This window comes from Hyla sarda, chromosome 10 (genome assembly GCF_029499605.1).
Source record: "Hyla sarda isolate aHylSar1 chromosome 10, aHylSar1.hap1, whole genome shotgun sequence".
Lineage (NCBI taxonomy): Eukaryota > Metazoa > Chordata > Amphibia > Anura > Hylidae > Hyla > Hyla sarda.
The window spans coordinates 35,036,967-35,049,644 of NC_079198.1; the positions used below are offsets into that span (position 1 = coordinate 35,036,967).

The following is a 12,678-nucleotide window of genomic DNA, read 5'->3' on the forward strand; positions in this document are numbered from 1 at the left end:
TCCTCTGTGTCAGCGAGGGATTGGCGTGGACCGTGTCGGTGGACCGGTTCTAGGGTTGCTACTGGTTTTCACCAGAGCCCGCCGCAAAGCGGGATGGTCTTGCTGCGGCGGTAGCAACCAGGTCGTATCCACCGGCAACGGCTCAACCTCGCTGACTGCTGAGAAGGCGTGGGACAGAAGGACTAGGCAGAGGCAAGGTCAGACGTAGCAGAAGGTCGGGGCAGGCGGCAAGGTTCATAGTCAATGAGGATAGCAGGAGATCTGGAACACAGGCTATGGACAACACTAAACGCTTTCACTGGCACAAGGCAACAAGATCCGGAAAGGAAGTGCAGGGGAAGTGAGGTAATATACACAGGGAGCAGGTGGAAGCTAATTAGACTGATTGGGCCAGGCACCAATCACTGGTGCACTAGCCCTTTAAATCTTAGAGCACTGGCGCGCGCGCGCCCTAGAGAGCGGAGCCGCGCGCGCCAGAACATGACAGCCGGGGACCGGGACGGGTAAGTGACTTGGGATGCGATTCGCGAGCGGGCGCGTCCCGCTATGTGAATCGCATCCCCGCCGGCAATGTCAGTGCAGCGCTCCCGGTCAGCGGGTCTGACCGGGGCACTGCAGAGAGAGAGACGCCGCGAGCGCTCCGGGGAGGAGCAGGGACCCGGAGCGCTCGGCGTAACACTCATACTGATGCCACCTCCAGGCTCTGTCATTGTGCCGCTCTGCAAAAAAAGCGATGCCTGTAATCTGCATGTCATATAGTATTATTTCACTACCCCAGCACACTCCAAATGCGTTTTAGAACAAAGCAAAGTGTTCTACACCCATATTGAGGCTCTCTGTATTCCAGAAATAGCCATTGTTAATATAGATTTGCTGCAAATAAATTTGGATCAAACCAAATTTTTTCAAAATATTTGGCGAATCGGCCTAATAACATTTTTCTAAAGTTTGCTCATCTCTAATGGTAAGACACATCCACATGAGGAAAATCTAAATCTAAGTGCAGGCTACGAACGGAATATCAGGTGGTCTAAAAACAAATGAAGGGATGAAGCCTGCACACTCAACTGTAGTGCAACATTTTTTTTTCCATGTCAAAGTTGTTTATTGCCTTTAACTAACCCATTTTACTAAATATGTCCTATTTCTGTATCCTGCTAAGAAGAGTCATCATTTTAAAAGTTCAAAGAGAGAATAACCAATCCCGAGCAAATCTCAAATGCTTCTGTTAAGTGACACAGCTAACATAGTATAGTTTGAAAGATTGAAGACAAGAGTCCATCGAGTTCAACCTAAAACCCCACTGTAGTGATCCAGAGGAAGGCAAAAAATTAAATAAAATAAAGAATAAATCCCTGGATCAACATTCTACCTACACAAGTCTAGTATTCATAACCTGTAATATTATAGTTTTCCCGAAAAGCATCCAGGCCCCCCCCCCCCCTTGAACTTGTTTATTCAGTCAGAGGATACCCCATTGTCATGGTTACTTGCCTAGGAATAAAAAGATCCCTAGAAAGATCTCTGTACTGTCCATTCATTTATTTGTCCATTGTTATCAAATCGCCCCTAAAACGTCTTTTCTCCAAACTAAATAACCCCAAGCTTAATAACCTGTCTTGGTCCTGTAATCCTCTCATACCATTATTTATCTTTGTCGCACCCTCTTCAGTTCTGCCATTCCTTGTTATGTACAGGTGCCCAAAATTGGACACAATACTCCATTATGTGGTCAGACTAATGCTGCATACAGAGGCAAAACTATGTTCTTGTCACAAGCCTCTATGCCTCTTTTGCTACATCCGGTGATATTGTTAGCCTTGGCAGCCACTGCCTGGCACTGATAACTAAAGCTGAGCTTACTGTCCACCAGTACCCCCAAGTCCCTTTCAGTAGAAGTTTCACCTAATGTCTTATTATTTAGATGCTTAGAAAACCGCTGGAGGGGATCCACCGGAGAGGGAAAAACAGGTTTTGCTGCTGGGCTCCCACCGCTACGGCGGGTGATTTAAAACGAACACTGTATCTAAAATAAAGAAGTGGTTGTTTTATTGTTAAGTCTGACAACAAGTTTCAAAAGCTGTAGTATAGAAGAGAAAGACAGCCTGGCACTGCTAGTACATACACATGTAGGATGTTTCTTCAATAGAAACACTCCTGCAGCGTAGCTTCTTAGACAGCAGGTGGTGGTGCAACACTTGAAACATATGAAACACATGAAACTTCGCTTGTAGCGCGAGACGGGTCCGTAGCCCACGCTCACCTCCTCCATATGTCGTCTCCCTGCACTGTTCGTCTTCCATGTGGATTCTGAATAAAGCATACAGATAAAGCAGCTAATGTGGTGAGTGCACTTAATTTCTTCTTTGCACTATTGGATGTTTCAAGAGCTACTGTTCTTTTTTTCAAGTCATATCTGACTTGAAAAAGAGAGCAGGATCTCTCGAAACACCTTTTAACAATAAAACAAACACTTTTTTATTTTAAATACTGTGTTCATTGTAAATCACCTGCCCTAGCGGTGTGTGCCCAGCAGTAAAATCTGTTTTTCCCTCTCCGGTGCATCCCCTCCAGCGGTTTTCAAAGCATCCTATGATTCCTCCTGCACGGTCGGATCCAGGTTCGGGCAGCCCCGCGGATAACTTTCTACAGATAAGCACAAAAAGGTGTTGAGCTCTCAGGTACGTGTATATCACCCTGTACCTTTTAATTTTTGTTATCTAAGGTAACGGCACAAGGCAGCGCCACCTCTGTCCGTTTTTTCTCTCCTGCATGCAATTCTCTAGTATTTAGCACATAATTGTACATTTTTTTTTTACGGACCAAACGCATAACCATACATTTATCCACATTTACTTTAATTTGCCATGTCTGTGCCCAAGCCTCCAGTTTCCCCAGATCCCTCTGTAATATTATGTTATCTTCCTCTGTGGTGATCACCCTATCCAGTTTAGTGTCATTTGCAAATAATTAAATTCTACTCTGTAATCCCTCTACAAGGTCATTTATAAACATATTGAAAATAAGTGGACCCATTACTGACCCGTGTGGTACCCCACTATTTACTGTCACCCAACCAAAGTAAGTTCCATTGACACCCACCCTCTGCTTCCTGTCACTTAGCCAGTTGCTAACACATTTACATATATCCTCTTCTATATTCCGTATTCTTATTTTATGTACTAACCTTTTGTGTGACACAGTATCAAAAGCTTTAGAAAAGTCCAGATACACAACATCTACAGCTTCACCCCGGTCCAATCTATAACAAACCTCCTCATAGAAGCTGATCAGATTACTCTGACAGGACCGATCCCACATAAACCCCTGTTTGTGCTCTGTTAGAAAGTTATTTTCATTAAGATATTCCAGAATAGCATCTCTCAGAAAACCCTTAAAAATCTTACCCACAACAGATGTTAAAACTACAGGCCTATAGTTCCCATGATCTCCTTTTGAACCCTTTTTGAATACTAGTACCACATTTGCTAAGCACCAGTCCAGTGGAAAAATCCCTGTCATTACAGAATCTTTAAATATAATGAATAAGGGTCTGTCTAACACAGTACTTAATTCCTGAAAAACCCTGGGATGGATGCCCTCTGGGCATCGTATTGGGTTAAACAGGTGAAATTTGCTGGAAAATTTACATTATGACTTTCCGTTATCTGATATTGGATTTTCCTGTGTAAATACTGAAAAGAAAAAGGCATTTAGTAGATTGGCCTTTTCCTCATCCTCCTCCACCATGACACCCAGATTATTTCTTAAAGGGGTATTCCATTTTTTTATTTGACTATGCTACAGGGGCTGTACAGTTAGTGTAGTTCATAATATAGTGTCTGTACCTGTGTGTGACGGTGGTCTCACAATTCTTCTCTGATTATCACCCCAATATTTATTTTTAACAGCATGCAAAATTACTCATGTTTCAGGATTTCACAGATTGCAGTGCGTCGAGACCTGACATCTCTAGTCAGGGGATCAGAGGGAGCCTGTAATGCTTCAATTTTGCAACAGCTGTAGGCCTCCTGGTTAGAAAACATTGTTTAAATGGGTGGGGTGGCTGAGGTGTGGGAGGAAGGAAAGTGATCCCAAACTTTCAAGCATGGAACTGTGGGATGTGTAGTTTAGAGAATTAAATCCAACAGGAAATACCCAGTTCTGGCAGGTAAGTACTAAAATCACCTTATGGTGGATAACCCTTCTAAGGGGCCAACATTTTAAGTTTTAAGTTTCTTATTATTTATGTAGGTGAAGGCTATTTTAGGTTCTAGTCTAATACAATGACTAGAAGTTTACAAGTAAGGGAACACTCAAGGAATGTAACAGGACACTATGGTGATGGCTAGCAATACCACTCATACCTGAAATAACAGTCCTAAAAATAAAATATTCTTGCCATGTGTACTGTAATAATAGGCGAATGTATCTGTTGGTGGCATACAAAGTTCACAGCTCAGTCCAATGACCTAGCCAAAGGTAACAGTGTTACCTATTTAAATTCAGTAAGTACATAGGTGATACAGAATTCCTGTTATATGGGTCTAATGGATGGAGGGAAGGATGAATATGCTGCAAAGTACCTTCATCAGAATGGTGTGGGACATTGATGCATTAGCATGAATAATAATAGTGCTAGTCTTGTCATCACGAATTTCCTTTAAAAGAGGTGTTGGATCCCAGGTGTCATCAAGCATCCTGACTGAAAGACAGTCCTTGGAAATCAGAAATTGGCGAAGGAGTTTTTCAAGATTCAGGAGACCTGAAATATAATCTTTTGTTATCACTTAGAAAAGGTAACATGTTTACAAATCAAACATCAAAATAGTTTAAAATTGAAGGTAAAACTTAAAACGTGTTACATTTTGCTGAAAATAATAAACTTTCTTTTCCCCACATCTAATTTCCACATTATTTACATTGTTTATCCAGTGATATAGCTGTTAAGGAATTTTTGGGGCATGTTATATTTTATTGGCATTTGGTTAACTACGCCCCTCACATTTTTGTAAAAAATTTATTAGATATTTTCATGGGACAACACTGGAGACATGACACTCTGCTACACTGTGAAGAAGTGAGTACACAGCCTGTATAACAGCATTTAATGTTGTAGCCCCTTTAAACAAATCTCAACACACAGCCATTAGTGTTTAAACCTTGGCAACAAAAGTGAGTACACCCTAAGTGGGATTGCCCAAATTGGACACAATTAGCCATTTTACCACTCTGCTCTTATGTGACTCGTTAGTGTTGCAAGGTCTCAGATGTATCAAATTGCACCAAATTGATCTGCATGGCTGTCATCCCAGAAGGAAACCTCTTTTGAAGATGAAGCACAAGAAAGTCCACAAACAGTTTACTGAAGACAAGCGAACTAAGAACATGGATTACTGGAACCATGTCCTCTTGTCCAAAGAGGCCAAGATAAACTTGTTTGGCTCAGATGATGTCAAGCGTGTGTTGTGACAACCAGGTGAGGAGTACAAAGACAAGTGTGTCTTGCCTACCGTCAAGCATGGTGGTGGTAGTGTCATGGTCTGAGTCTGTATGAGGGCTGTTTGCACTGGGGAGCGACAGTTTATTGAGGGAACCATGAATGCCAACATGTACTGTGACATACTGAAGCAGAGCATGATTCCCTCCCTACAGAGACTGGGCCGCAGGGCAGTATTCTAACATGATTACAACCCCAAACACACCTCCAAGATGACCACTGCCTTGCTAAAGAAGCTGAGGGTAAAGGTGATAGACTGGTCAAGCATGTATCTATGCAGATGACACAAAGCTTTGTAGCACTGTACAGTCTTAAGAAGACATGCATAGGTTACAATGACTTGCCAAATGAGGTTTAATGTGGATAACTGTAAAGTTATGCATCTGGGTACAAAAAACCTTCATGTATCAAAAGAGGCATGGACTTACGGGAAAGGGACATAAAATGACACCTTTATAAAGCATTGGTACGGTCTCACCTGGAATACGCTGTTCAGTTTTTGGCACCAATTCATAAAAGGAAAGTTATGATGCTGGAAAGGGTACAGAAACACGCAACTAAATTAATAAGGGGAATAGAACATCTTAGCTATGAGGAAAGATAAAATTAATTACACTTGTTTAGTCTTGAGAAGAGAAATTTAAGGGGAGATATGATTAACCCCTTGCTGCAGAACGCCGTTTATAAATGGCTCTGCGGCACAGCAGGGTTATGAAGTGAGCTCAGGAGCTGAGCACACATCATACCCACACGTTCAAGGTCAAGCCATTATATAGGTCTGTAAGTGGAAAATTGAAAGCGTTATGGCTTGTAGAAGATAAAGAGGAAATAAACAAAAGTGGGAAAAAAAAATACATGGTTACGTTTATAAATGGCCCAAACAAAAAATATGGGGAAAAACATCCTTCAAAAAAAAATACCATTAATGTATATGCAGAAATATAGCCTCCCCTACCCTTCATCCTCCTATACCCCTTCCCTTCACCTACTTGGTTGAACTTGTGGGACATGTGCCTTTTTTAACCATACTAACTATGTAACAATATGTCTCTAGACCTAAACCCTTCTGAACATCTGTGGGGCATCCTCAATAGGAAGGTGGGGAGCAAAGTCTTTAACATCCACCAGCTCAGTGATGCCGTCATGGAGTAGTGGAAGGGGACTCTGTGAAGCTCCAGTGAACTCCATGTCCTCTGTCCATAGCAAACCTCTCCTGCTCTGGACAGTTCCTGACACAGACAGAGGTGGCAGCAGAGAGAACTGTGATCAGACAGAAAAGAACAATACAATTTCCACTGCAGCATACAGCGGCTGATAAGTACTGGAAGGATTAAGATTTTTAAATAGAATTAGCTGATGTTAAAAAGTTTGTTTTTCACCGGAGTACCCCTTTAAGGCAGTGCTGGAAAATAATGATGGTCACACAAAATATTTATACTTTGGGCGCAATTTGGACATTTTCACTTAGGAGTGTTTTCACATCTTTTTGCCAAAGTTAAGACATTATGGGCTGTTTCTATAAACAAAAGAAGAGTTCAAGATCTACCTTTCGTATTAAAAATGATTTTTTTATTGAAACAATTAAAATATATATATCTAGTTTGTATAACTACTGAGATAGACAACAAAGAGAAGGGGAGATATCACTTCATAATTACTCTGTAACATGTCTCCAATAAAATCTGATTACACTGGCTATAATATCCAGGTACCTAGTGCTGGGAAGGAGTAGCTAAGCACACATATATGACCATAATAGGATACCAATTACCCAGTCCTTACTGGTAAATAGCAATAAACAACAAAGCTCTCAACAATTAGATTTTGTAAGACGTGTGCATTACATCATACTTACTCATATTAGCATAAGGTGTATAGGTGCGCCCGGAGTAAGCAACAAAAAATTTAAATAAAAAGCTCTAAATGCAATGATAAATCTATAAATCTCCCCTATACGTCTACCAAATATAGTTGGTACCTAGCTTAAAGGGGTACTCCGCCCCTAGACATCTTATCCCCTATCCAAAGGATAGGGGATAAGATGTCAGATCGCCACAGTCCCGCTGCTGGGGAGCCCCGGGGTCCCCGCTGCGGCACTGCGCTATCATTACAGCACAGAGCGAGATCGCTCTGCACGTAATGACGGGCAATACAGGGGCCGGAGCATCGTTACGTCACGGCTCCGCCCCTCGTGACGTCACGGCCCACCCCTTTCAATACAAGTCTATGGGAGGGGCAGTGGCAGTCATCACGCCCCGTGCCATAGACTTGCATTAAGGGGATGGGCCGTGATGTCACGAGGGGCGGAGCCATGACGTTCAGCTTTCAGGTGCTCCGGTGGGCTGGAAAAGGTGGATACAGTCCTAAGAGAGAGGCTCTCATCTCTAAACATATCTAAACACATCACATATGTATTTAATGAAAAAAGTGTATACAGACAGATGTGTGTCTGTGTGTGTGTATATATATATATATATATATATATATATATGTGATTGCCTGGGGGGTGTAGGGTATGGGGAGTGTAGCTGTGCAGCAATTAAAGGGTTCTTATTAACCCTTGCTATTCGTGACGCCAGGGTGGGGGTTCCTCAATAACACTTTTCCTACCACCACCCTTCCCAAGAGCGATAGGGAGGTAGAAGAATAGATTGTCCACAACCGGAGAGTTTCTGAAACAGCATTAGCGTTTACTGAAGATTTTCTGCAAGCTTCAATAATACAACAGTCTCTGAGTATAACAACAGCTTTTCCTTGGAGATTGACAAAGGTTGGGACTTTAGCATTAAGAGTCTTTTTAGTATATTGCGTTGCTCCACTGGATTTAGGGGTTAATTGCGGTCCAGTAGTCACACTAACATTTGCAGGGATTTAGATTTGAACTCACAGTTTTGGTTCTGCTGAGGCCATAGGTTTTGAGGCCCAGCGTGTCCTGTTAGTCCGGCATCCACGAGAGCAGCAACCCAAGAGAGCGATAATTGGACGCAGCTCCCTTATATGGGCAGGGGCTGGACTAACGCTAATTGGTCCATACTGATGTCAATCACCATTACAGAGATTTTTGGGTAACACGTGACCCAAGGACCTCCTATGGTCCTACAACATACCATAGAGGTTACTAGCCTGGTCACATGACCGAAGGTCCTGCGACGCTGAACAAGGTAAGTACTATACATTAATATAGAATATATAATTATTAAATATATACATTTATTATCATTAAAGATAGACTTTAGGAGAGGCGACTAGGGGCTGTCCCACCTGAGGAACCCTAACTGAACGTAGTTACTCTGACTTTGGGGACCTCTACACTAGGTACGGTATGCAATACGGTACCAGGACACCACACACACACACACATATATATATATATATATGGGTTTCCCTATATATATATATATATGGGTTTCCCTATTTCAAGGTGTCCTCAGGTGAGGTTTGGTGGCTGCTGATTCCTGGAGAGACAGAGGAGAAACAGCCAAAGCAAGAGCTGCAGCTCAAACCTACCAGGTCTGAACCTTCCTCTATGGACATTTGTGTGAGTTTGCTTGGGGACAGACATTAGGCCCACAGTAGGATAGAGAGTTATCCTGATGTTTAATTAGAGCTGGACAGGCTTAGGTTTTGTTGTTTTGTTTGCACTGGGCTTTGTGCCTAAAATTCATTTAAATAAACATTATCTAGGACGTTTGAAACCTACTGCCTGCGTGAATATTGTCACTGCCGACCCCACAGTGTAAGCTGTTCCCTACAATTGGTGGAGGATGCGGGCAAACCCTGTTGCTAAGGGCAACAGCATGACAAAAGGCTGCATTTAAGTTTTGTGGACATTTAAAAGGCCAGAAGCATATGTCCTGGGTGAAAGCTGCTGCTGCATTGCAAAGCCCATCCAGAACAATGGAGGAGGTGATAAAGCAGTTGACACAGGCTAAACTGAGACATGAGCAGACCATGGCACAACAACAGGAAACAAATCGTTTGTTAATGGAGCAGTATACTATTCTCAAAGAGACTGTTGTGGCTAAGACCTCACAAGTGGAGAGAAGCCCCCTGAGACTGTGAATGACATCGAGGCCTACTTCACCGTATTTGAGAGAGTGGCGGAGAGAGAGAGACTGCCAGTTGCAGAGTGGACAGAAGTGTTTGCGCCCTTTCTGACAGGTGAACCGCAAAAGGCCTACTATGAACTCAGAGAGCAGGATGTCCGGGACTAAGCCAAACTAAAAATGGAGATCCTTGCTCGCCTTGGTGTTACACAAGCTGTTCGTGCAAGGAGAGTCCACAGTTGGAGCTACGCCAAGGACAAACCCTCCCGGTCACAGATGTATGATCTTTTTAATTTAGTACAAAAGTGGTTGGAACCAGACTTTTCTAAACCCACCTAGATTGTGTAAAAGATCGTATTGGACTATTACTTCAGCACCCTTCCAGCAGAGCTACAATGGTGGGTTGCTCAAGGAGACCCCCAGACTGCTGAGCAGCTTGTCAACATGGTGGAATGGGTCATAGCGACTGAGGACTACCTCCGTGATGTCCCTATTGCACCAACACCTTTCAGAACCGTCAAGCCTGTGACATCTGTGGTTAAGAGAGTTCCAGCTGGAGGTGTGTGGAAGGGTGTGAAAGGGAGCAGGGCAAAAGACTGATCATGAACCCCAGGGGTTTCTCCGTCCTAGAACGGACTCCATGTTAAAGAGACCAGGGTGGGTACACATAGCCGCCTATTGCCCTCTTACCTCAGAGCCCATGGAGTGTGACGCTAGCTGGCGACAGTCGCTATTTGCAGAATCTGCGCTTGCAGCCGTTCCAGGGTCAGAGACTGAGCCAAATATATGTATGGTAAAGATAAATGACTGCTCCGTGAAGGCACTTTTGGACTCAGGTAGCCTGGTAACTTTGACTCGGGCCAGCCTTGTGGCTAGGGACTATGTGCCGAACAAACACATAGGAGTGCTATGCATCCACGGAGATATTTTACCTTACCCTGTGGCCCCTGTTAAGCTGGTGACTCCATCTGGAACTGTGATTTACGAAGTCGGGGTCTTAAAACGACTTATGTTCGCAGTTATATTAGGCCGTGATTTCCCATTGTTCAGGGAGTTGTGGGAAAGGGGTGGTACTTCTACAGCTGGGGAACAAACTCCGGCAGAATCTGTACCTTTCCCTATTAATAATGGGTCATGTGAGACAACCATTGAAAACAATGGTAACAATCAGAGGCAAAATGGAAATGTGGGTCCACCTGAAATGTGTAGTGATGACCTTTTTGCCTTGCAGGTGTTAGCTGGGAAAGAAGAAGAAACTTCCCTACCTGGCCAACAGGTCTTAGATCTAGAAGGGATAAATGACCACAGAATGGGTAACTGTGGGACCAAGCTGTTGAGAGACTCCACTCTGGGAACTGCACGGGCAAAGGTCACGGTAATAAATGGTGTGCCAAAGGAACCAGAAGCTGACCAGAAATTTCCACATTTTGCCATGAATGGGGATCTCGTGTATCGTATCACCAAAGTTAACAATGAAACTGTGGAACAGCTTCTGGTGCCTTAAGCATACCGTCACATGGTGCTGGACATAGTTCATAACCATTTGTTTGGGAGGAATTTGGGGACTAGGTCCTCCAAAGATTTTTTTTAGCCTGGGGTATATGAAGAAGTGAAAAGGTACTGTGAGTCATGCCCCACATGGCAATTATGTGCCCCCACACCACACTTCCATAGCCCCTTGGTGCCACTTCCCATTATTGAAGTACCCTTTGAAAGAATTGCCATGGATCTGTGAGGCCCATTGTCAAATATGTTAGGGGACACCAATATATTGGTGATATTGGATTATGCTACTCGGTACCTGGAGGCAGTACCCTTAAGAAATATGGCCTCCAAAAGTATCGCTACGGAATTGTTTTAAATATTCTCTTGCACAGGGATCCCTATAGAAATCCTTACTGACCAGGGTACGCTCTTTATGCCAAAGGTCATGAAAGAACTATGCAAGTTGTTTGAAATCACTCACATCTGTCCCTCAGTGTACCACCCTCAAACGGACGGGTTAGTAGAGAGGTTTAACAAAACCCTAAAACATATGCTGAAAAAGGTAGTAGAAAGGGAAGGCCGGGACTGGGACTGTCTATTACCCTACCTCATGTTCTCTATCAGGGAGGTGCCCCAGGTTTCTACAGGGTTTTCACCCTTTGAATTAGTTTATGGCCAGCATCCAAGGGGTTTATTAGATGTTGCCAAAGAAACCTGGGAGACTGAGGCCATGCCATTTAAAAGTGTTATTGAACATGTGGCCCAGATGCAGGATCGGATAGCGACAGTGATGCCTATAGTTAAAGAGCATCTGCAGAGATCTCAATAGACCCAGAGCAAAATTTATAAAAGATCTGCCAGAGTGAGGACCCTCAATCCTGGGGACAGGGTCCTCATTTCAGTGCCCACATTTGAAAGTAAGTTTCTAGCCAAGTGGCAGGGTCACTATGAGTTTGTAGAAAAAATGAGTGAGGTGAACTACAAGGTCCAACAACCAGACAGGAGAAAACCCTTCCATATTTACCACAAAAACCTGATCAAGCCATGGAAAGATTGCGAGGCTTTGGTGGCCTCCCAGTTTAAGGTTAAAGATGTAGTGCAACCTGTTCCCCCAGTAACAATAGGTGAGACATTGTCAGTGCACCAGAAGCAGGAGGTGAGAGAATTCCTGCAGAGAAATAAATGAAAGTTTTCTGACCTACCAGGCCACACTCACCTAATAAAACACCATATTAAAACTGAGTCTTACAGTAAAATAAACCTAAAGCCATACAGGATTCCAGAAGCGCGTAGGGAGGCAGTGTCCTCTGAGGTCAAGAGGATGCTTGAATTAGATGTCACTTAGGAGTCTAGTGAATGGTCAAGTCCCATTGTGCTAATCCCAAAGCCCAATGGGACGTGGAGATTCTGTAATGTTTTCAGAAAATTAAATGAGATCTCAAAATTCGATGCATACCCCATGCCCCGGGTAGACAAACTTATTTAGAGGCTTGGGAGAGCAAGGTACAGCACAACGCTTGACTTTACAAAGGGTTATTGGCAGATACCGTTATCTGAGGAGGCTAAAGAGACTACTGCATTTTCCACTCCAGAAGGCCTGCTTCAGTATGTTGTGATGCCATTTGGGTTACATGGGGCCCCTGCTAC

The 12,678-nt window shown here is 43.4% G+C and overlaps 1 protein-coding gene across 3 annotated transcripts in view; it reads right to left on the reverse strand.

The window, feature by feature from the left end:
• GRIK4 (glutamate ionotropic receptor kainate type subunit 4) overlaps positions 1–12,678 on the reverse strand; it is a 454,975-nt gene that overhangs the window by 102,863 nt on the left and 339,434 nt on the right. For all 3 annotated transcript variants that reach the window (XM_056543987.1, XM_056543989.1, XM_056543988.1), the window contains exon 6: positions 4,587–4,765. In XM_056543987.1, the coding sequence (XP_056399962.1) occupies positions 4,587–4,765 (179 nt within the window). The remainder of the gene's footprint in view (positions 1–4,586; positions 4,766–12,678) is intronic.